At 48.4% G+C, this 21,293-nt stretch overlaps 1 protein-coding gene across 1 annotated transcript in view; it reads left to right on the forward strand.

The window, feature by feature from the left end:
• The window catches only part of LOC139324754 (myosin-6), a 76,174-nt gene that overhangs the window by 36,900 nt on the left and 17,981 nt on the right, over nt 1–21,293 (forward strand). Inside the window, exons 18-28 of the mRNA XM_070954495.1 lie at nt 61–148; nt 4,299–4,416; nt 5,447–5,570; nt 6,813–6,949; nt 9,324–9,450; nt 10,701–10,829; nt 11,472–11,714; nt 12,314–12,490; nt 15,520–15,665; nt 18,194–18,284; nt 20,595–20,984. Coding sequence (XP_070810596.1) covers nt 61–148; nt 4,299–4,416; nt 5,447–5,570; nt 6,813–6,949; nt 9,324–9,450; nt 10,701–10,829; nt 11,472–11,714; nt 12,314–12,490; nt 15,520–15,665; nt 18,194–18,284; nt 20,595–20,984 — 1,770 coding nt within the window. The remainder of the gene's footprint in view (nt 1–60; nt 149–4,298; nt 4,417–5,446; nt 5,571–6,812; nt 6,950–9,323; nt 9,451–10,700; nt 10,830–11,471; nt 11,715–12,313; nt 12,491–15,519; nt 15,666–18,193; nt 18,285–20,594; nt 20,985–21,293) is intronic.

Consider the following 21,293-nt stretch of genomic DNA (forward strand, 5'->3'; position numbering starts at 1 on the left):
CCCTCCTTCCCTTTCTTCTTCCCTTCCCCTCCCCCTCCTCCTTTTCTTTTCCTCTGGCAGGAGAACCTCAACAAATTGATGGCCAACCTCAAGACTACCCACCCTCATTTCGTGCGGTGCATCATCCCCAACGAGCGAAAGGCCCCCGGTAATCCAGTGAGGGAACCAAAGGGACCCCAAAACTGAGGGGGTGGGATAGCCAGGCATTCAGCCTGGGGAACTCTCGCACACAAGATTCCTTCAGCCGGTTTGCTGGACTCAGCTGGGAATGACACTGCTTCTCATCTTCTGCATTTCCTGCTTAACGGCAGGCTGAAAAACCAGGAAGGAAACAGAAAAAGGAAGTCCTTCCTCCTTTTCTTCCCAGAAGTTAAGGAGTCAAGGATCAGGGCATGGACCCAAATTGCTCTCTCTCTCCTGTCTCTCTCTCTTTCCTGTCTCTCTCGCTGTCTTTTTGTCTCTGTGTCTCTCTCTCTCTCCTGTCTCTGTCTCTCTCTGTCTCTGTCTCAGTTTCTGTCTCTGTCTCTGTGTGTGTGTGTGTCTCTCTCTCCTGTCTCTGTCTCTCTGCTTCTGTCTGTGTCTGTCTCTCTCTGTCTCTCTCTGTCTCTCTCCTGTCTCTCTCTCTCCTGTCTTTGTCTCTGTCTCTCTGTCTTTGTCTCTGTCTCTCTCTGTCTCTCTCTTCTGTCTCTCTCCTCTCTCCTCTCTAGTCTCTCTATCTCTGTCTCTCTCTGTGTCTCTCTCTTTCCTGTCTCTGTCTCTGTCTTTGTCTGTCTCTATTTCTCTCCCCTGTCTCTCTCCTGTCTCTCTCCCTCCTGTCTCTGTCTCTCTCTGTGTCTCTCCTGTCTCTGTCTCTCCTGTCTTCGTCTCTGTCTCTCTGTCGTTGTCTCTCTCTGTCTCTCTCTCTCTCTCTCTTCTGTCTCTCTCCTCTCTAGTCTCTCTGTCTCTGTCTCTCTCTCTCTCTCTGTGTCTCTCTCTTTCCTGTCTCTGTCTCTGTCTCTATTTCTCTCCCCTGTGTCTCTCCTGTCTCTCTCTCTCTCTCCCTCCTGTCTCTGTCTCTCTCTGTGTCTCTCCTGTCTGTCTCTCCTGTCTTTGTCTTTGTCTCTCTGTCTGTCTCTCTCTGTCTCTGTCTCTCTCTTCTGTCTCTCTCCTCTCTAGTCTCTCTGTCTCTGTGTCTCTCTCTTTCCTGTCTCTGTCTCTGTCTTTGTCTCTCTCTGTCTCTATTTCTCTCCCCTGTCTCTCTCCTGTCTCTCTCTCTCTCTCTCTCTCTCCTGTCTATCTCTCTCTCTCTCCCTCCTGTCTCTGTCTCTGTCTCTGTCTCTGTCTCTCCTGTCTTCGTCTCTGTCTCTCTGTCGTTGTCTCTCTCTGTCTCTCTCTCTCTCTCTCTTCTGTCTCTCTCCTCTCTAGTCTCTCTGTCTCTGTCTCTGTCTCTGTCTCTGTCTCTCTCTCTGTGTCTCTCTCTTTCCTGTCTCTGTCTCTGTCTCTATTTCTCTCCCCTGTCTCTCTCCTGTCTCTCTCTCTCTCTCTCCCTCCTGTCTCTGTCTCTCTCTGTGTCTCTCCTGTCTGTCTCTTCTGTCTTTGTCTTTGTCTCTCTGTCTGTCTCTCTCTGTCTCTGTCTCTGTCTCTCTCTTCTGTCTCTCTCTCCTCTCTAGTCTCTCTGTCTCTGTCTCTGTGTCTCTCTCTTTCCTGTCTCTGTCTCTGTCTTTGTCTCTCTCTGTCTCTATTTCTCTCCCCTGTCTCTCTCCTGTCTCTCTCTCTCTCTCTCTCTCTCTCTCTCTCCTGTCTATCTCTCTCTCTCTCCCTCCTGTCTCTGTCTCTGTCTCTGTCTCTGTCTCTGTCTCTGGCTCTGTGGAGACAGAGGTGGAAGGCGGCATCCAGCAGGGAAATACAGGTAGCCCTCAACGTACGACCCCAATTGAACCCACAATTTATGTTCCTAAGTCAGACATCTGTTAAGTGAGTTTTGCCCCATTTTGCGACCTTTCTTGCGACTGCCGTTATTAAGTGGATCGCTGCAGATGTTAAGCGAGTAACACGGTTGTTAAGTGAATCTGGCTTCCCCGCTGACGTTGCTTGTCAGAAGGTCGTAAAAGGGGAATCGCCTGACCCCGGGGACGGTGCAACCGTCGTAAATATGAGTCAGTTGCCAAGTGGATGAACTCGGATCACGTGACCAGGGGGATGGTGCAACGGTCCTAAGTTTGAAAAAACGGTCGTAAGTCACTTTTTTCCCAGTGCCGTCGTAACTCTGAACGGTCACTAAATGAACGGTTGTAAGTCGAGGACTACCTGTACGAGATCTCTAGAGATGGTGAATTGCAGAATTGCTCCCAGCTAGAGTATGGGTAGTCCTCGAATTGCAACCGTTCATTTAGTGACCGTTCAAAATTACAACGGCAATGAAAAAAGTGACTTATGACCGTTTTTCACACTTACGGCCGTGGTCATGCAATCAAAATTCAGCATTTATGACTGTCGCGGAGTCCCGGGGGGGGTCATGTGATCCCTTTTTTGCGACCTTCTGCGACCAGCAAGGTCAATGGGGACGCCCGATTCACTTCACAACCGTGTTAAGAACGGAAGTGATTCACTTTACGATGGTGGCAAGAAAAGGTCGTAAAATGGAGCCAAACTCAGTTAACAACGGTCTCGCTTAGCAACGGAAATCTTGGGCTCAATGGTGGTCTTAAGGAGAGGACTCCCTCTCCGTTACAACAGGTTGCATAATCATAATGATAAATTTATTTGTCAAGCATATATAAGATAACAGGTGAAAGTATAAACATAATTTGAATACATGAAAAGAGTAAGTAAATTGGAGCAAAACGAATTGGATAAAATTGTATATGGGAGGGAACAAAAATTAATTAGTAAAATATATAAATTCTTATTACAGTATAAAATGGAAGAGGAAATAGTGAAAGATGCTATGATTAAATGGGCAAGGGAATTTCAGTAGAATTAGAGAAGTGGGAAAAGATGTGGAGAATAAATATGAAATTGACAATATCAACGGCATACAAGGAAAACCAGATGAAAATGTTTCATAGATGGCATCTACCGCCAGCTAGAATAGCAAAGATGTTCCCTAGTAATTCACCGAAATCCTGGAAATGTAAGAGTAACTATGGAACATACTACCATCTCTGGTGGACTTGCCCAGTGGCAAAGAAATTCTGCGCCAAAGTCAAAAAGTGGCTAGAGGAGATAACACAGAAATCAATAAAGGGAGAACCACAGCAATTCTTACTAGGGATTCCCATAGAAAATTACACACACAAAAAATACAATATTTAACATTACACATAGTAACAGCAGCCCTCATAGTCTATGCGCAAAATTGGAAGAACAATGTGGAGTAAGATAAAGTTAAAATATGTGTGAATAGTAAGAAAGGACCACTTCGAAGGAGCTGTTAAAAAAAAAAAGTGTATGTATATAAATGTTGTATGTTTGTGTCTTGTTTTAATGTGTTTACAATAAAAAAACTTCAAAAAAAAAAAAAGAAAGAAAGAAAAGAGTAAGTAAAAAGGAATATTAGGACAGGGACGGCATGCACGCTGGTGCACTTATGTATGCCCCTTACAGACCTCTTAAGAATGGGGTGAGGTCAACATTAGACAGTTTAAGGTTAAAGTTTTGGGGGTTTGGGGAACAAACTACAGAGTCAGGTAGTGCATTCCAGGCATTGACCACTCTGTTGCTGAAGTCGTATTTTTTGCAATCGAGTTTGGAACGATTTACCTTGAGTTTGTATCTATTATTTGCTCGTGTATTGTTGTGGTCGAAGCTGAAGTAGTCATTGACAGGAAGGACAGATAATTTCATGTACTATGCTTAGGTCAGACCGAAGTCGGCCTAGTTCTAAATTGTCTTAAGCCCAAAATTTGGAGTCTGGTGGCCTAAGGTATTTTATTGCGGGTAGAGGAACGGAGGACTCTTCTCGTAAAATATCTCTCGATTGTATTTATGTCCGATATGCAGTGCGGGTTCCAGATAGAGGAGCTGTATTCAAGAATTGGTCTAGCAAATGTTTTGTATGCTCTAGTTAGTAGTACAACATTACCAGAGAAGAAGCCAGAATAATCCCAGAATATTCTTTCATTTCTTGAGTAAACCCATTTTCTGATACGCAAACCCATCATTTGTGTGTGTGTGTGTGGGGGGGTGTTATGCCCTGTGGGTTTAGTGTGGTTGTGTGAACCAGAGATAGAAGGCCTAGAATGCATCTTGCTAAGGGGAGGTAATATTTTTTTTCTTTTCATTTCCCCCCCCCCCCTCTCTCTCGTTTTCTTTCTCAGGTGTGATGGACAACCCTTTGGTCATGCACCAGTTACGTTGCAACGGCGTTCTGGAGGGAATCCGGATCTGTCGGAAAGGATTCCCCAACCGGATCCTGTACGGGGATTTCAGGCAAAGGTGAATCTCATTCCTCTGGCGTTCAAAAGCGGCCTTTGGCGAGTCAGCTCAGACTGTTGTGGCCCGTCAGCGGCCTGTGCGGATTGTAGCTGATTCTGACAGCGAGGAGGCTGGTGTGGTGCTGCGCCAGCAGCCTGTGCAGCTGGCTCCCAAGTCAGACAGTGAGGAGGCTGGAGAAGATGTGGTGCCAGAGGCAGGGATTCAGCCAGGGCCTTCAGAACCTCCAGAAGCTCCCTTAAGTGAAGAGGACAAAGAGGAGGAGCCTCCTCTCGATGCACAGGCGCACAGAGCTGCCAAAAGGCAGGAGTAGCTCCTCAGAAGGAGATCTCCTCGAGAGTAAGGCTTGGGGCTAATTGGCCACTCCCTTAGCCTATTTAAGGAAGGATGCCAACTGAAGCAATTTGTAGGGAACAACTTTAGTTCATTCTCCTTCGCGTCTGGATTCTCTGCAAATTGCTTCTGGGCTTTCTGCCAACCTTAGCAAGATTGTGATTACTTTTATCTTTGGTTTCTTGTAGGCTGTTAAGAAAGTTTATTAACAGCCTTTGTTTGGAAGAGACTGAGTTATTTAAGTTTGGTACAGACTTTGTGTGTGCTGCGTTCTTTGGGGTCCGTAGCTGGGGCAGAACACAAGACTTCTAATAGAGGGATAGAATCAAGATCACGTTAAAAGTGTTAATACCGCTTTATAAGGCCACACGTGGAATACGGCATCCAGTTTTGGTCGCCACGATGTAAAAAAGACGTGGAGACACTAGAAAGAGTGCAGAGAAGAGCAACCAAGAGGATTAGGGCAGAAGTGGGTGTCACATTATTTTACCATCAGTTTGCCGCACACCGAAAATATGCGTGCGTGCCTCCCACACAGGCGAACAGCCTTCTTAAGCATAAGCTTAATCAGATGCTGAAATGGTTAAGCAGCAGGTTTTGGGGTGAGAACCCCACAAGCATCTGGCTGTTTCTCTTTCCAGGTCAAATCTCAGATAACCTTTAGCAAAAGAACACAGCCGGATTTTTCCTTTCTTGCCAGGTACCGGATCCTGAACCCGGCGGCCATTCCGGAGGGCCAGTTCATCGACAGCCGGAAGGGAGCGGAGAAACTTCTAGGCTCCCTGGACATCGACCACAACCAGTATAAATTTGGACACACCAAGGTGAGGCGAGCAAATCCCTTTTCCCACAAGGAGCCCAGGAAGGGAATTTTAGAATACAGATAGTCCTCGAGTTACAACAGGAAGAGAGGGAGGAGAAGGAGGTGGGGAGAATAGGATGAAGGAAGGAAGAAAGGAGAGGAAAGAAAGGAGGGAGGGAGGGAGGGAGAGGGAGAGAGAGAAGTAGGTTGGGAGAATGGGATGAAGGAGGGAAGGAAGTAAAGAAGGAAGGGAGGAGAGGGAGGAGAAGGAGAGGGAGAGGGAGAATGGGATAAGGAGGGAAGGAAGTAAAGAAGGAGGGAAGGAAGGAAGAAGAGGGAGGGAGGGGTAGAATGGGATGAAGGAGGGAAGGAAGGAATGGGAGGGAGAAGGAGTGGAATAATGGGATGAAGGAAGGAGAGAGGGAGGGAGGAAGGGAAGGAAGGAGAGGAAGGAGAAGGAGAGAGAGAATGGGATGAAGGAAGGAAGGAAAGGAAGGAAGGAAGGAAGGACAGAGAGGGATGGAGGAGAAGGAGGGAGAATGGGATGAAGGAGGGAAGGGGTGGAGGGAGGGAGGGAGGAAGGAGAGGGAGGAAAAGGAGAATGGGATGATGGAGGGAAGGAGGGAGGGAAGAGGGAGGGAGGAAGGGAAGGAAGGGCAGAGGAATGGAGGAGAAGGAGAGGGAGAATGGGATGAAGGCGGGAAGAAAGGAGAGGAAGGAGAAGGAGGGGGAGGGGGAGAATGGGATGAAGGAGGGAAGGAAGGAAGGAGAGGGAGGGAGGGAGGGAGAAGGATGGAATAATGGGATGAAGGAGGGAGGGAGGGAGGGAGGGAGGGAAGGAAGGAAGGAAGGAAGGAAGGAAGGAAGGAAGGAAGGAAGGAAGGAAGGAAGGAAGGAAGGAAGGAAGGGAATCTGCAAGTGACTTTAAAAGAGACTTACCTTTTTTTGGACTTTAAGCTAAAACATTTTGCTTTCAGCCCGAAGGAGAGTTTCTCAACCTTGGCAGCTTGAAGCTCTGTGGACTTCGACTCCCAGAATCCCCCAGCCTGCATGAGAATTCTGGGAGTCGAAGTCCACCCTTCTTCAAATGATCCGGCTTTAGGAAAAAACCCTGTTTCAAAGTCTCCGTCACGCAAACGACAACTGAAACAGAAACCCATTCGACGAGTGGACCTTACGACCACGTTTTTCATTTTACGTTGCTGGTTTTTTATTTTTTATTTAGCGAATCAAACGAAACCAAAACCATCTTCCTTTCCCACAGGTGTTTTTCAAGGCAGGGTTATTAGGTCACCTGGAGGAATTACGAGATGAACGGTTGTCCAGGATTATCACCCGCATCCAAGCCCGGGCAAGGGGCCAACTCATGCGCATTGAGTTCCGGAAGATCATGGAGCGGAGGTGAGCCCTAGAGAAGAAGACCGAGGTTATGGAGGGTGACACCAACTGGAGGAGAAGGAGAAGGGTCAACAGAAGGGAACGACCCTATTCTTAGATGCTATTGGAATATGGAGGTCTTTCGTTACCCAGATTGCAGAATTCCTAAACGAGTGTCTATACTCATTGGTGTCAAACTCAAGGCCTGCAGGCCGGATGCGGCCCACGGGGTTCTTAGATCTGGCCCACGGGGCCGACCTGGAAATATCAAAGGACCAGCCTGTGATGCCTCTGCTGGCCAAAATGGGGCGCAGAGGCGGGCTGCACACGCCTCCCCATCCCCGTGGCCTGTTTTCGGTCATCAGAGTGCTGCAGGAGGCCGTGGAGGCCAAAAATGGGCCATATGGGGGCCTCACACGGCCCGCCCGCAGCCCATTTTTTAGCCGGCAGAGTGCTGCAGGAGGCTGTGGAGGCCGAAAACGGGCCACATGGGGACTTCTCATGGCCCACCTGTAGCCTGTTTTTGGCTGGCAGAGTGCTGCAGGAGGCCATGGAGGCCGAAAATGGGCCACATGGGGATTTCTCATGGCCCACCCGCAGCAATTTTTGGCTCGCAGAGTGCTGCAGGAGGCAGTGGAGGCCAAAAATGGGATGCGTGGGGGCCTCACGCGACCCTCATGAGGCCCGTTTTTGGCCGGCAGAGTGCTGCAGGAGGCCGTGGAGGCCAAAAATGGGCCGTATGGGGACTTCTCATGACCCACTGATGGCCCGTTTTTGGCTGGCAGAGTGCTGCAGGAGGCAGTGGAGGCCAAAAATGGGATGCGTGGGGGCCTCACGCGACCCTCATGAGGCCCGTTTTTGGCCAGCAGAGTGCTGCAGGAGGCTGTGGAGGCCAAAAATGGGCCGCATGGGGACTTCTCATGACCCACCGATGGCCCGTTTTTGGCTGGCAGAGTGCTGCAGGAGGCATCCATCCCGTCTTCCCCCCTTTCCCCCCCCCTCGGCCAGCCCGCAGAGGAGAACTACAATACTGATCCAGCCCTCGAAGAAATCCAGTTTGACACCCCTGGTCTACAGCAAAGGTCTCCAATCCCCAGGGCCAGGGGCCACTAACGAGCCGCGGCCTGTTCGAAACTGGGCTGCGGAAGAAATGGGCAAGCACGCTCGCGTGAAGCTCCACTCGAGTGAGAAGACACTTGTACCAACGTGTGCAAAACACCACTCGCACGACTGGAGTTTCCCGCACGGGCTTCTTCATTTCTCCCATGGCCCAGTTTCGAACAGACTATTGCCCAGTAGTGGGCTGCAGCCCGGGGGTCCCCAACCCCCCTAGGCCACAGCCTACCACCGAGCCGTGGCCTATTTACAAACAGGCCACATGAGTGGCAAGCCGGTGCGCATGGTTACGCACCCAGCTCGATTCGCACAAGTGGCCGGTGGGCCCACACGCATGGTGCAATTTATGTGGCTTTAAGCTTAACCTGTGTGACTCCAGCCTTGATAGGTTACTGTATAAGGCAGGGGTCAGCAATCTGCAGCTCTGGAGCCACGTGTGGCTCTTTCACCCCTCTACTGTGGCTCCCTGTCACTCAAAATATGCGTCACAACCGCCAATGTGCGACACCCGCCGGCACACAATTTATTGAGCTTTTCAACCCCCGGTAGGCCAACCATGGATAAATCCAAGAAAAGAAAAGTTTCAGAAAAAAACAGAAGGTTTAATTCAACTACATACATTAGTTTTGTGACCTCTCAAGAAATCGTCAGGCACGGGAAGGGTTTTGTGGCTCCCGGTGTTTTCTTTTCTGTGGATCCAAATGCCTCTTTGAGTGTTTAAGGTTGCAGACCCCTGGTATAAGGCATAGTCAAAGTGCAAAGTGTGCTATTATTGCACTGATTTCTTGTTGCGTTTAATGGTTTACCTTCCCTGAATGTTCCTTGATCGATTTATTTCTTGAGCTGATTTCAATTTTAGAGGCTGCCCAACTTCCCACCACTCTGAGCAGCTTAGACCTATAAAGTCAAGGAACAATTCGAGTAGTCCTCGTTTGGCAACAAAGACCGGCAACTTGGTCGTTAAGCGAAGCAGCCACCGAGTGACATGACCACTGTCTTTAGGACCTTCCTCCAGCTTTTTTTTGCTTTATAGATCTGCGAAGGGTGTAAATGTGAGGGTCGGGCAGGAAATTATTTCTTCGTCACCGTCGTAATCGTGAATGGTCACTAAATGAGACCGTTGCTTTTTTTGCGCGTTCTGCTTTGAATTGCAATGATAGTCGGATGCTTTGAAATTCCGAGTGTTTTTTGTGGAGTGAATTCCACAGGACGGAGGTTGGAGAAGGGAGAAAAGGGTTTTCTGAAAAGTTACGGTGTGGCTCTCCTTGATCCCTTTCACCAGGGACGCCTTGCTCATTATCCAGTACAACATCCGGGCTTTCATGGGCGTGAAAAATTGGCCTTGGATGAAACTGTTCTTCAAGATCAAACCTTTGCTGAAGAGCGCGGAAACCGAGAAAGAAATGCAGGTGACTCCCTTCATTCGTTAATTCGTTAATTCGTTAATTCGTTTGTTCGTTCGTTCGTTCGTTCGTTCGTTCATTCGTTCATTCGTTCATTCGTTCATTCGTTCATTCGTTCATTCGTTCATTCGTTCATTCGTTCATTCGTTCATTCGTTCATTCGTTCATTCGTTCATTCGTTCATTCGTTGAGTGGTGCGGTGGCGTAGAGGTGGCGCTCTCGCCTCACAATCAGGAGGCTGTGAGTTCAATCCTAGACAGAGGCAGATATTTCTCTCTCTGGGCACATTGAGAATATATATCTGCTGAATATAACTCCGCATTGGCAACAGGAAGGGCATCCGGCCAGTAAACACTCCGCTCCATTCAGTTGCCCAGACTCCACCCCAGAAGGAATTATGGGGTCGTTAAAGAAGATGATGATTCATTCATTCATTCATTCATTCATTCATTCATTCATTCATTCATTCGTTCGTTTTAATAGCTGCCCGTCTCAGTCGAATTGACTCTGGGCAGCAAGCAATGTTCCCATAATTAAAACAATAAAAACATAAAAGAGTTACATTTATATTTGCATTTACACAGGCAGTCCTCAACTTACAACCGTAATTAAATCCGGAAATGTTGGAATTCATTGTTGGAATGTATTTCCATGCACAACTACCGTAGTATTCAGCCAGTAAATAGCAGTGTTTACAAGTTTGGATCTATGGTATATACTCTATGCTCTTTCGTTCTAAGTAGAGTGTCCTGTTTCCTGTTACGGTTCAAAACAGTTGAGCAGTAAAGCACATGGTGACTGTGCTCCTTGTTTTGCTCTGTAGTGCTATCTATAAACAGAATTTCTAACAGGAAATATGGTTGGAACGTGTGCTGGTTGTTAAGTGGGTAACCGTGGGAGCCTTTTTATGACCTGGTTTGCAGTGGTTGCAGGTCCCAAAAGGAGATCACATGACCCCGGGACACGGCAACCATCATAAATATGAACCAGTTGCCAAGCATCTGAATTTTGATCCCGTGATCAGGTGGATGCGGCAAAGGTCGTACCTTTGAAAAGCGGTCATAAGTCACTTTTTTTCAGTGGCATTGTAAATTTGAACAGTCACTAAACGAACTGCTGTAAGTCGAGGACTACCTGTAGGATAATTAAAGGCCACCTACAATTTCCACTACCAGTTCTCCCAAATCAGTCCGAACCGGCTGAATGCCACCTCTGCTTCCAGCTCTATTGAGGTGACTCTTTTGTATCCTTCGCAGACGATGAAAGAGGAATTCGGGAGGCTGAAGGAAGCTTTGGAGAAGTCAGAAACCCGGAGAAAGGAGCTGGAGGAGAAGATGGTTTCGTTGCTCCAGGAGAAGAACGACCTCCAATTGCAAGTCCAAGCGGTGAGTATATTTAGGCCATCACTTTATTCTCCTTTTTTTAAAACTCGGAGGTTTACATCCTTGCTCCTTGTTCCAAAGTGTTTCCTTTACAGGGAGAACTTGGGAGATCTCTGAGGGTGGTTGCTTTCTCACGGACATTGCGTGATCCAACGAGGTAATATCATCAGTGTTATCAGGGAGGGACACTCCCTCTCCTCCTCCTCCCTCTCCTGTTTCTCCCCTTCCCCTCCCTCTCCTCCTCCTCCTCCTCTCCCCCCTCCTTCTTCCTCCTCCTCCTTTGTGCACTGATGATGTTCACAAGGTGGGTCATGAAACATCTGCAAGAAAAACACCAAACTCACGAGAGCGGCAAGGACTCCACAGCTTTCCTTCTGCTTCTCTTCCTCCTCCTCCTCCTTCTTCTCCTTCCTCCTTCCTCTGAGCACTGGTGATGTGTATCTTAGTTGGGCCATAAAACACCTTCAAGAAAAATCACCCAGCTCAGAGTCCACCAAGGACCCCTTCACTGCTCAACCCTGAGCTGCAAATCTTCTCTTCTATTCATTCTTCTTTTCTTCTCTCCTTCCCTTCTTCTCCCCCCCATCCCTGTCCCTGTCCCCATCCCCATCCCCGTCACCGTCACCGTCACCGTCCCCCGCCCAGGAGCAAGACAATCTGAACGACGCCGAAGAACGCTGCGACCAGCTGATCAAGAACAAGATCCAGCTGGAGGCCAAAGTGAAAGAGATGACCGAGCGGATCGAAGACGAAGAGGAGATGAACGCCGAGCTGACCGCCAAGAAGCGGAAGCTGGAAGACGAATGTTCGGAACTCAAGAAAGATATTGATGACCTGGAGTTGACCTTGGCCAAGGTGGAGAAGGAGAAGCACGCCACGGAGAACAAGGTACGTTGAAAGCACAGGTAGTTCCTCGACTTATGGCCACAGTCGAGCCCAACATTTCCCGTCGCTTAGCCAGAGAATGGTTGCGTTTTGCCCCCATTTTATGACATTTCCTGCCGCGGTTGTTCAGAAAATCACAATCAGTTGTTAAATTAATAACACGGTCGTTAAATGAATCTGGCTTCCTTGTTGACATTGGTCACAAAAGGGGGATCACTTGACCTCCCAGGACACTGCAAAACCGTCGTAAATATGAGTCGGTTGTCAAGCATCTGGATTTGGATCCCCTGACCATGGGGGGAGTGCTGCTACCATCGTAAGTGTGAAACAGTCACAATTACACTTTTGTCAGCGCCGTCGTAACTTGGAACGGTCATTAAATGAACTGTTGTAAATTAAGGTCTACCTCTGTGAGCCAGTAGCCAAATGTCTTAATTTTGGTCACATAACCAAGAGGATGCTGCTACCGTCATAAGTGTGAAACATGGTCACGATTTCACTTTTTGTCGGCCCCCGTCGTAGCTCTGAACTGTCCCTAAACGAATGGCTGTAAGACAAGGTATTCATTGTACAGTATCTTCGGAATTTGGTCTCTTTTTCAGGTGAAAAACCTGACCGAAGAAATGGCCGGTTTGGATGAGATCATCACCAAGCTGACCAAGGAGAAGAAATCCCTCCAGGAGGCCCACCAACAAGCCTTGGATGACTTCCAGGTTGAAGAAGACAAAGTCAACAGCCTGAGCAAAGCTAAGATGAAGCTGGAACAGCAAGTGGACGATGTGAGTGGACCGAGGCTGGAGGATGGGGTCCGTCCAGGGGTGGGCTTCAAAAATTTTAGCAAGGCATTCTCTGCCTGGTTGGTGGGTGGGCATGGCCATGGCGGGTGTGGCCTAGTCGGCCTCCTGCACCACAGCAGGGTGGGGGCGTTTTTGCCCTCCCCCGGGCTCCGGAGGCTTTCCTAGAGCTTCCGAGAGAGCAAAAAATGGCCTCCCCAGACTCCGGAGGCCTTTCCTGAACTTCCGGTAGGCCAGTGGTGAAATCATCCGCGGATTGCCACCGGTTCGCTGCATGGTGCGCGCCGAAAGCACACTGTGCGTGCATACGCAATATGAACCAAGCGCACGTTGCAAGGTAAGAAGAACAGTGAGGGGGGAGGGGAACAGCTGTGCCGCGCGACTTAGAATATAAATCGCGCAGCACAGCTGATTGTTGGAAATACCGGTTCGGACGAACAGATAGATTTTTTTTTACTACCGGTTCATGCGAACTGGTAGCATTTCACCCCTGTGGTAGGACCGTTTTTCACCCTCCCCGAGCCTCCAGGCTCATCCTCCACTTACCTGCAACCAAAATGGGCCGCGTGGGGACTCCTGGAAGGGGCAGGGTGACGTAGGTGGGGTCAGCCAGAAGTAGGATTTGGGGGGGTTCTCCAAACTGCACAGAATCTTAGCTAGAGGTTCTCCAGAACCCCCAGCAGCCCATCCATCCATCCAGGTTCTTGTTCTGCCCCAGCTACGGACCCCAAAGAACGCAGCACACACAAAATCTGTACAAACCTTAGTTTACTAAATTAAATCAGTCTTTTTTCAAACAAAGGCTGTTAATTAACTTTCTTAGCCTACAAGAATGCAAAGAATAAATAATCGTAATCTTACTATGGTTGGCAGAAAGCCCAGAAGCAATTTGCAGGAAACTGATAAGAGAACTAAGATCAAGACGCGAAGGAGAGTGAACGAAGTTGTTCCCTGCAAATTGTCTCAGTCATCGTCCTTCCTTAAATAGGCTAAGGGAGTGGCCAATTCGCCCCAAGCCTTACTCTCGAGGAGACCTCCTCCTGAGGAGCCACTCCTGCCTTTTGGCAGCTCTGCGCGCCCAGGCATCGAGAAGAGGCTCCTCCTCTTCGTCCTCTTCACTTAAGGGAGCTTCTGGAGGTTCTGAAGGCCCTGGCTGAATCCCCACCTCTGGCACCACATCTTCTCCAGCCTCCTCACTGTCTGACTCGAGCGCCAGCTGCACAGGCTGCTGGCGCAGCACCACACCAGCCTCCTCGCTGTCGGAATCAGCTACTAGCTGCACAGGCCGCTGACGGGCCACAACAGTTCTCGGTCCTCCTGGACCGAGTTTTGCTCACCAACAGTGGCAGCCTTGTGGAAAGATTAGGACCCTTGGCGGCCCTCGGCTGGGGTGGGATGTCCGTTCGTCCTTAATTGGCCTCGGCAACATCTGGAGAATATCTTCTAGAGAGGTTTGGGATAGGCCTGGCTTCTTCGTTTTATGCGCCCGGGGAGTTAGAGAGAGGAAGTAAAAGCTACCGGATGTTTCGATATTAGTTCGCGCTGGTTGGGGATGGGTGCTAGGGGTATTAAACCTGGAGCATCCAGAGAGAGTCAGAGGGTGAAGGTGGCATGGTTGATGGCATGGCCCACCATCCGTGCTTATAATTTGAAGGGACAATTGGTGGCATTCAGTTTGTATTCAAAATCTTCTCTCTTCTCTTCCTTCCTTCCTCTTTCCTTTCTTTCTTTCCCTTTCCCTTTTCCTTTTCCTTCCTTCCGTTGTCTCTCCCTTCCTCCCATCTTTTCTTCCTTCCTTCCTTCACCTCTTTACCTTCTTTTCTTCCTTCCTTCACCTCTTTACCTTCTTTTCTTCCTTCCTTCCCTCCTTCTTTCTTCTCTCCTTCCCTTCCTTCCTTTCTTCCTTACCGCCCTCATTTTTTCCTTTCTTCATTCCTTTCTTTGCTCCTTCCCTTTCTGCCTCCCTCCCTCCCTCCCTCCTTCTTTCTTTCTTTCTCTCTTTCTTACTTTTCATTCTTCCTTCCTTCCCTCCTTTCTTTTCTTCCTCCCCTTCTTTGCTTCTTCCCTTCTTTCCCCCTCCCTCCCTCCTTCCTTTCCTCCTTTCCTTCCTTACCTCCCTCATTTCTTCCTTTCTTCTTTCCCTTCTTTGCTCCTTTCCTCTTCCCTCCCTCCTACCCTTCCTTCCTTTCTTTCTTTTCTTCCTTCCTTCCTTCATCTCTTTACCTTTTCTTCCTTCCTTCCTTCCCTCTTTCCTTTCTTCTCTCCTCCCTTCTTCCCCTCCTTTCTTTCTTCCTTCCTTACCTCCCTCGTCTTTCCTTCCTTTCTTTGTTCCTTCCCTTTCTGCCTCCCTCCCCATCTTTCTTTCTTTTCTTTCTGTCTTCCCTCCCTCCTTTCTTCCTTTCTTCCTCCCCTTCTTTGCTCCTTCCCTTCTTTCTCCCTCCCTCCCTCCTTCCTTCCTTTCCTTCCTTCCTTCCTCCCTTACTTCCCTTACCTCCCTCATTTCTTCCTTTCTTCTTTCCCTTCTTTGCTCCTTCCCTCTTCCCTCCCTCCTACCCTTCCTTCCTTTCTTCCTTTCTTTTTTTCCTTCCTTCCTTCATCTCTTTACCTTTTCTTCCTTTCCCTCCTTCCTTGCTCTCTCCCTTCTTTTTCTTCCTTCCTTCCTTCCTTCCCTCCTTCCTTCCTTCTCTCCTCCCTTCTTCCCCTCCTTCCTTTCTTCCTTCCTTACCTCCCTCGTCTTTCCTTCCTTCCTTCCTTTCTTTGTTCCTTCCCTTTCTGCCTCCCTTCCTCCCTCTTTCTTTCTTTTCTTTCTTTCTTTCTTCCTTCCCTCCTTTCTTCCTTTCTTCCTCCCCTTCTTTGCTCCTTCCCTTCTTTCCCCCCCTCCCTCCTTCCTTCTTTCTTTCTTTCCTTCCTTCCTTCCTTCCTTACCTCCCTCATTTCTGCCTTTCTTCTTTCCCTTCTTTGCTCCTTCCCTCTTCCCTCTCTCCTACCCTTCCTTCCTTTCTTCCCATCAACAGCTGGAAGGTTCTCTGGAACAGGAGAGGAAAATCCGGATGGATCTCGAACGGTCCAAAAGGAAACTGGAAGGAGACCTAAAGTTGGCCCAAGAGAACATCATGGACTTGGAGAACGACAAACAACAGATGGAAGAGAAAATTAAAAAGTAAGGGAAGCGCCACCTCTGTGCTTTTGGGTTCTCCAGTCAGGGGTCTCGGGGGCTCACGCCACAAAAATGGCCAAGTGCCAGAGCTTTCGTATCTGTCTCCAAAATAAGGACAAAAGTCAAACTGATCCCTCCACCAGAATGTGTGTGTTGTGTCATCTACAACTGGTTCCTTCTCCAACCTGGAGAATGACTCATTGTTCCTGGAATCCAGAAATCCCAGTTTATAGGGCTCTGTAATCCATTTTTAAGGGGGTGGGAAATTTATTATTCTTTTATTTATTTAATGAGATTTATATGCCGCCCTATCTCCAGCCGGACTCAGGGGGGCTCACAACAATAAAAAAACACCTAATGAAAAAGTTAAAAAGAAATTAAATCCAAATCTCATAATTTAACAGTTAAAAATCCAATTAAGACTAACAAGTTAAAAACTAAAGGTAGTCCTCGACTTATGATCACAATAGAGCCCGGAAATTCAGTCATTAAACAATGTGGTCATTAAGTGAGGCATCCCCATGACTGTGCCTGATTTTACAAACTTTTTGCGGTGGTTGGTTGTTGTTTTTATATATATTTTTATCAGTTTATCAAAAGGTAAAATGCAAAGAGAAATTTTGAACAGTAATTGAAAACTGGGGAGGGAGGGAAAAGAAAGAAAGAAAGAAAGAAAGAAAGAAAGAAAGAAAGAAAGAAAGAAAGAAAGAAAGAAAGAAAGAAAGAAAGAACAGAAAGAGAAAGAAAGAAAGAAAGAGAAGGAAGGAAAGAAAGAAAGAGAGAGCGAACAGAAAGAGAGAGAGAAAAAAAGAAAGAAAGAAACAGAAGGAAGGAAGGAAAAGAAAGAAAGCAAGAGAGGGAGAGAGAGAAAGAGAAAGAAAGAGAGAGACAAAGGAAGGAAGGAAAGCAAGAGAGAGAGAGACGAAGGAAGGAAGGAAAGCAAGAGAGAGAGAAAGAATGAAAGAGAAGGAAGGAAGGAAAAGAAAGAAAGAATGAATGAAAGAGAGAGAGCAAGAAAGGAAGGAAAGAAGAAAAGAAAGAAAGAAAGAAGGAGGAAGAGAGAGAGGGAAGGAAAGAGAGAGAGAAAAAGAAGGAAGGAAAGAAAAAAAGAAGAAAGGAAAGAGAGATGGGAAGGAAGGAAAAAAGAGAGAGAAGGAAAGAAAGAGAGAGAGAGAAAGGAAGGAAAGAAGGAAGGAAGGAAAGAAAGAAAGAAGGAGGGAGAGAGAGAGAAAGAGAGAGGGGGTAAGAAGGAAAGAAAGAGAGAAAGAAGGAAAGAAAGAAAGAAAGAAGAAAGAAAGGAAAGAGAGAGAGGAAGGAAAGAAAGAAAGAGAGAAAGGAAAAAAGAGAGAGAGAAGGAAAGAGAGAGAGAGAGAAGGAAAGAAAGGAAGAAGAAAGGAAGGAAAGGAAGAAATAAAGAAGGAAGGAAGGAAGGAAAGAAAGAAAGAAAGAAAGAAAGAAAGAAAGAAAGAAAGAAAGAAAGAAAGAAAGAAAGAGAAAATATGGTGTAAAGAGGGAAAAGGAAAGAAAAAGGCACCAACTTCCAACCCTCTTTAGCACAGTAGAAGATAACAATGTCACAATTTCCACCTTTTTCTTTTACACAACAGTATATACTAGCCATTTCTATAGCAATAAACCTATCGAATCAGCAAAAACAAAATCAAAGTTTCATATATATATATATATATATATTTTCCCCATTGCAAGCACAAAATCAGGAAGGGATTTCCCAACAGAAAGAAAATGAAATCTATCCTCTTCTTTGGATAAAAGAGTCCATTTCACCAGCTCTGCTTCTCCTTGTTGTGGGGAATCGTACCTTTTTGCTGGCGGGTCATTAAATGAATCACACAGTTGTTAAACGAATCCAGCTTGCTTGCCGGTGGCTGGCTAATTGCGACCTCAGGGACACTGTAATGATGGTGAGCCAGGATCTGTCATAAGTCACTTTTTCCGATGCCGTCATAACTTGAAGCAGATGCTAAACGAATGGCCGTAAATTGAGGATTACTTGCATAATGGAGATTGACAGGTGGGTTGAGAAGCTGGACGTGATGCCTGAGCAACAGAACAGGGTTTAAGAAGTTGCAAAGTGATCAGCTGGATACAGACATTCCTCGATTTATGACCACAATTGAGCCCAAATCTTCTCTTGCTGTGCGGGACATTTCTTAAGCAAATTTTTTGTCCCATTTTATGACCTTCCTTGCCACGTTGGTTAAGCAAATCCCTGCAGCTGTTAAGTGAGTCACCCGGTTGTTAAGTGAATCTGGCTTCCCCGTTGACTGCTCGTCAGAAGGTCACAAAAAGGGGATCCCCTGACACTCCCTCTGGGATGCTACGACCGTCGTAAGTATGAGTCCGTGGCCAAGCGACTGAATGTGATACTGCAAAAGTTGTAAAGTCTGAGAAACTATCATTTTTTTTCATTGCCATGGTACTAGTCGCTAAATGAACCGTTGGTTGTAAGTCGAGGACTGCCTGTCTTTTATGGACCAGGGTTTTTAACTTCCCAGAATTCTCTTTGGCAGGAAAGAGTTTGATATCAACCAGCAGAACAGCAAGATTGAAGACGAACAAGCCCTGGGTTCCCAGCTGCAGAAGAAACTCAAGGAGCTCCAGGTACAAAAACCTTCTTTGATGCTCGGTCAGGAAAAAGGAGACATCCCCCAAAATCTGAACCATCCGGAACAATTTAGGAAACAGGGTCGACTTGGGAGTAAGGCTTGGAGATGATTGGCCCCCTCTCATAAGACATAAAAGAGAAGCGAACGGGACGTGAGCTTTTGCGGGAAGCAATTAGTTCATTTGGCCGATTCAAGAGTTGACACTTCTGTTTGTGACTCTGTGCCAAGTTTGGCCTTATCCTGCGTCTGGAAATTAGCTCTTTGGCAGTGTTCCACTTGAGATAGGTGGGTGTTGATAACCTTCCTAAGTTATATTGCCGCCTATTCGCACGTGGCGACTGAAGGCGGCTTACGGGGATATAAACGCATCATATCATCCTCTTTTAACAACCCCAAAATTCCTTGCGGGTGTGGAGTCTGGGCAACTGAATGGAGCTGAAGTAATTACTGGCCGGATGCCCTTCCTGTTGCCAGGGCAGAGTTCTATTCGGCAGATATCATCTCAATGTAATCTCAACATGAAAACTTCATGTATATAAAATAAAACTAAGAAAAGAGCCTAATCAAAGAATAAATTAATAATCATCCTGGTGATAACACATCATACGGGCCATTTTCATGGGCGCCATCCTGCTCCATGTTCCCCGGGCCCATTGGCAAAAACCAGATCTTCAGCACCTTCCAGAAGAGTGTCAGAGTGGGGGCCATTTTAATCGCTGGGGGAATGAGGTTCCAGAGAGAGGGAGCCACCATGGAGAAGGCTCTTCTTCTGGGTCCTGCCAGGTGTATCTCCCTAGGGCCATGATGGCGAACCTATGGCACGCGTGCCACAGGTGGCACGCGGAGCCATATTAGTGGGCATGCCAGCTCAGCTCTGGGGCGCATGTGCGCGCTGGCCAACTGATTTTCGGGCCTTCTGGGCCCACCAGAAGTAGGGAAACAGACTGTTTCCTGCCTCTGGAGGGCCTGGGAGCGGGGTGGGGAAGGCCCGTTTTTCTTTCTTACCTGGCTCCAGATCCTCTCTGTGTATCTGGTAAGGGCGAAAACAGCCTTTCCCACTCCCTTGGAGGCCCTACGGAGGCTGAAAGGGCCCATTTCCCGACTCCCGGTGGGACAGGAAGTGACTTTTTTTCCTGTCCCCAGCCTCCAGAGAGGCTCCTAGAGACTCCTAGAGAGGTTCTGGAGGCTGGGGACAGCAAAAAATGGCACTTCCTGTCCCACCGAGAGTTGGGAAATGGGCCCTTTCAGCCTCCGTAGGGCCTCCAAGGGAGTGGGAAAGGCTGTTTTCGCCCTTCCCAGATACACAGAGAGCATCTGGAACCAGGTAAGAAAGAAAAACGGGCCTACCAGGCCATCATGTGCCAGGAGCGGGGGGAGAGGGGGTTGCGCATGCATGTGCGTGAGCACATGCGTGCACAACCCGCCCCCACCCCCCCTCTCCTGGCACGCGATGTCAAAAAGGTTAGCCATCACTGCCCTAGGGGATGGGACCCGCAACATTCCTTGCCTCCCCGCTCTGGTGGGTCAGGTAGATGTGACCAGCAAGAGACCGGTCCCTCAGATAACCCGGTCCCAAGCCATGAAGGGCTTTAAAGGTGACAACCAGCACTTTGAATTGCACCTGGAAGCAAATTGGCAACCAACGCAGCTCCCGCAGGAGAGGTGATACATGTGCACACACTGAGGTTTGACAAGACCATGCGGGCCGCTGCATTTTGCACCAGCTGGAGCTTCCGGGTGCTCTTCAAGGACAGTCCCACGTAGAGCGTGTTACAATAGTCAAGAACAGGAAGTGACTAGGGCAGGGGTGTCAAACTTGCGGCCCGCAGACAGGATGCATCACACGCTGGTCATGCCCACCCCCCGGTTTAGCGACGGGGGAAAAGTCACATGATGACAATGTGACAACGCGAGTTTGACACCCCTGGACTAGGGCACGAGTTACCGTGGGTAAGGATTGTCAGTTCAAGAAAGAGCATAACTGGCGCACAACCCACAGTTATGCGAAGGCCCTCCAGGCCACAACCGCCACCTGCTCTTCAAGTAAGAGTCGCGAGTCCAGGAGAACCCCCAGATTACATGCAGGGTCTGTTATCAAGGAGGAGGGGTGGATGGTTTCACATGCAACCTAGACTCTGTGCGTGCACAGATGAAACTTTGCTTCCTCACCTGGCGCTCACCTTCAATTGTGCAGACCGGTTCCTAACAGGCCACGGACGGTTATTGGTCCACAGCCCGGAGCACTAGGAACCTCTGCTCCGGAAGATTGAAAGATCTAATGATTCCTCTTTTTCCCACCATTCAGGCACGAATTGAGGAGCTGGAAGAGGAGATGGAGGCGGAGCGCGCGGCTCGTGCCAAGGTGGAGAAACAGCGCTCGGACCTTTCGCGAGAACTCGAAGAGATCAGCGAGCGTCTGGAGGAGGCCGGAGGGGCCAACTCGGTGCAGATCGAGCTGAACAAGAAGCGGGAGGCCGAGTTCCAGAAGATGCGACGCGACCTGGAAGAGGCCACGCTGCAGCACGAGGCCACGGCGGCCACCCTGAGGAAGAAGCACGCGGATTCCGTGGCCGAGCTGGCCGAGCAGATCGACAACCTTCAGCGGGTGAAGCAGAAGCTGGAGAAGGAGAAGAGCGAGCTGAAGCTAGAACTGGACGACGTGGCCTCCAACATGGAGCAGATTCTGAAGGCCAAGGTGTTGTGTCAGTGATGGGGAGGGTCCCAAAACCAGCCGAGGAGAATCTGGGGTCCCTGGTGCTCTCTGAGCTGGGTTGTTTTCTTGCAGACATTTCATGGCCCAACTAGGGAACATCATCAGTGCGAGGGTCATCAGTATAGAACTGATGATGTTCCCTAGTTGGATTACAAAATGTCAGCAAGCAAACAACTGAACTCAAAGAATCCCAAGAACAGTTGTCCTTCTCCGCCTCCTCCACTCTAAAAACCCCACTCCTTTCTAACACTGATGATGTTACCTAGTTGGGTCATGAAATCATCATCATCC

Source organism: Pituophis catenifer, unplaced genomic scaffold (assembly GCF_029215685.1).
Source record: "Pituophis catenifer annectens isolate HBS135680 unplaced genomic scaffold, rPitCat1.0.hap2 SCAF_15, whole genome shotgun sequence".
Taxonomy (NCBI): domain Eukaryota; kingdom Metazoa; phylum Chordata; class Lepidosauria; order Squamata; family Colubridae; genus Pituophis; species Pituophis catenifer.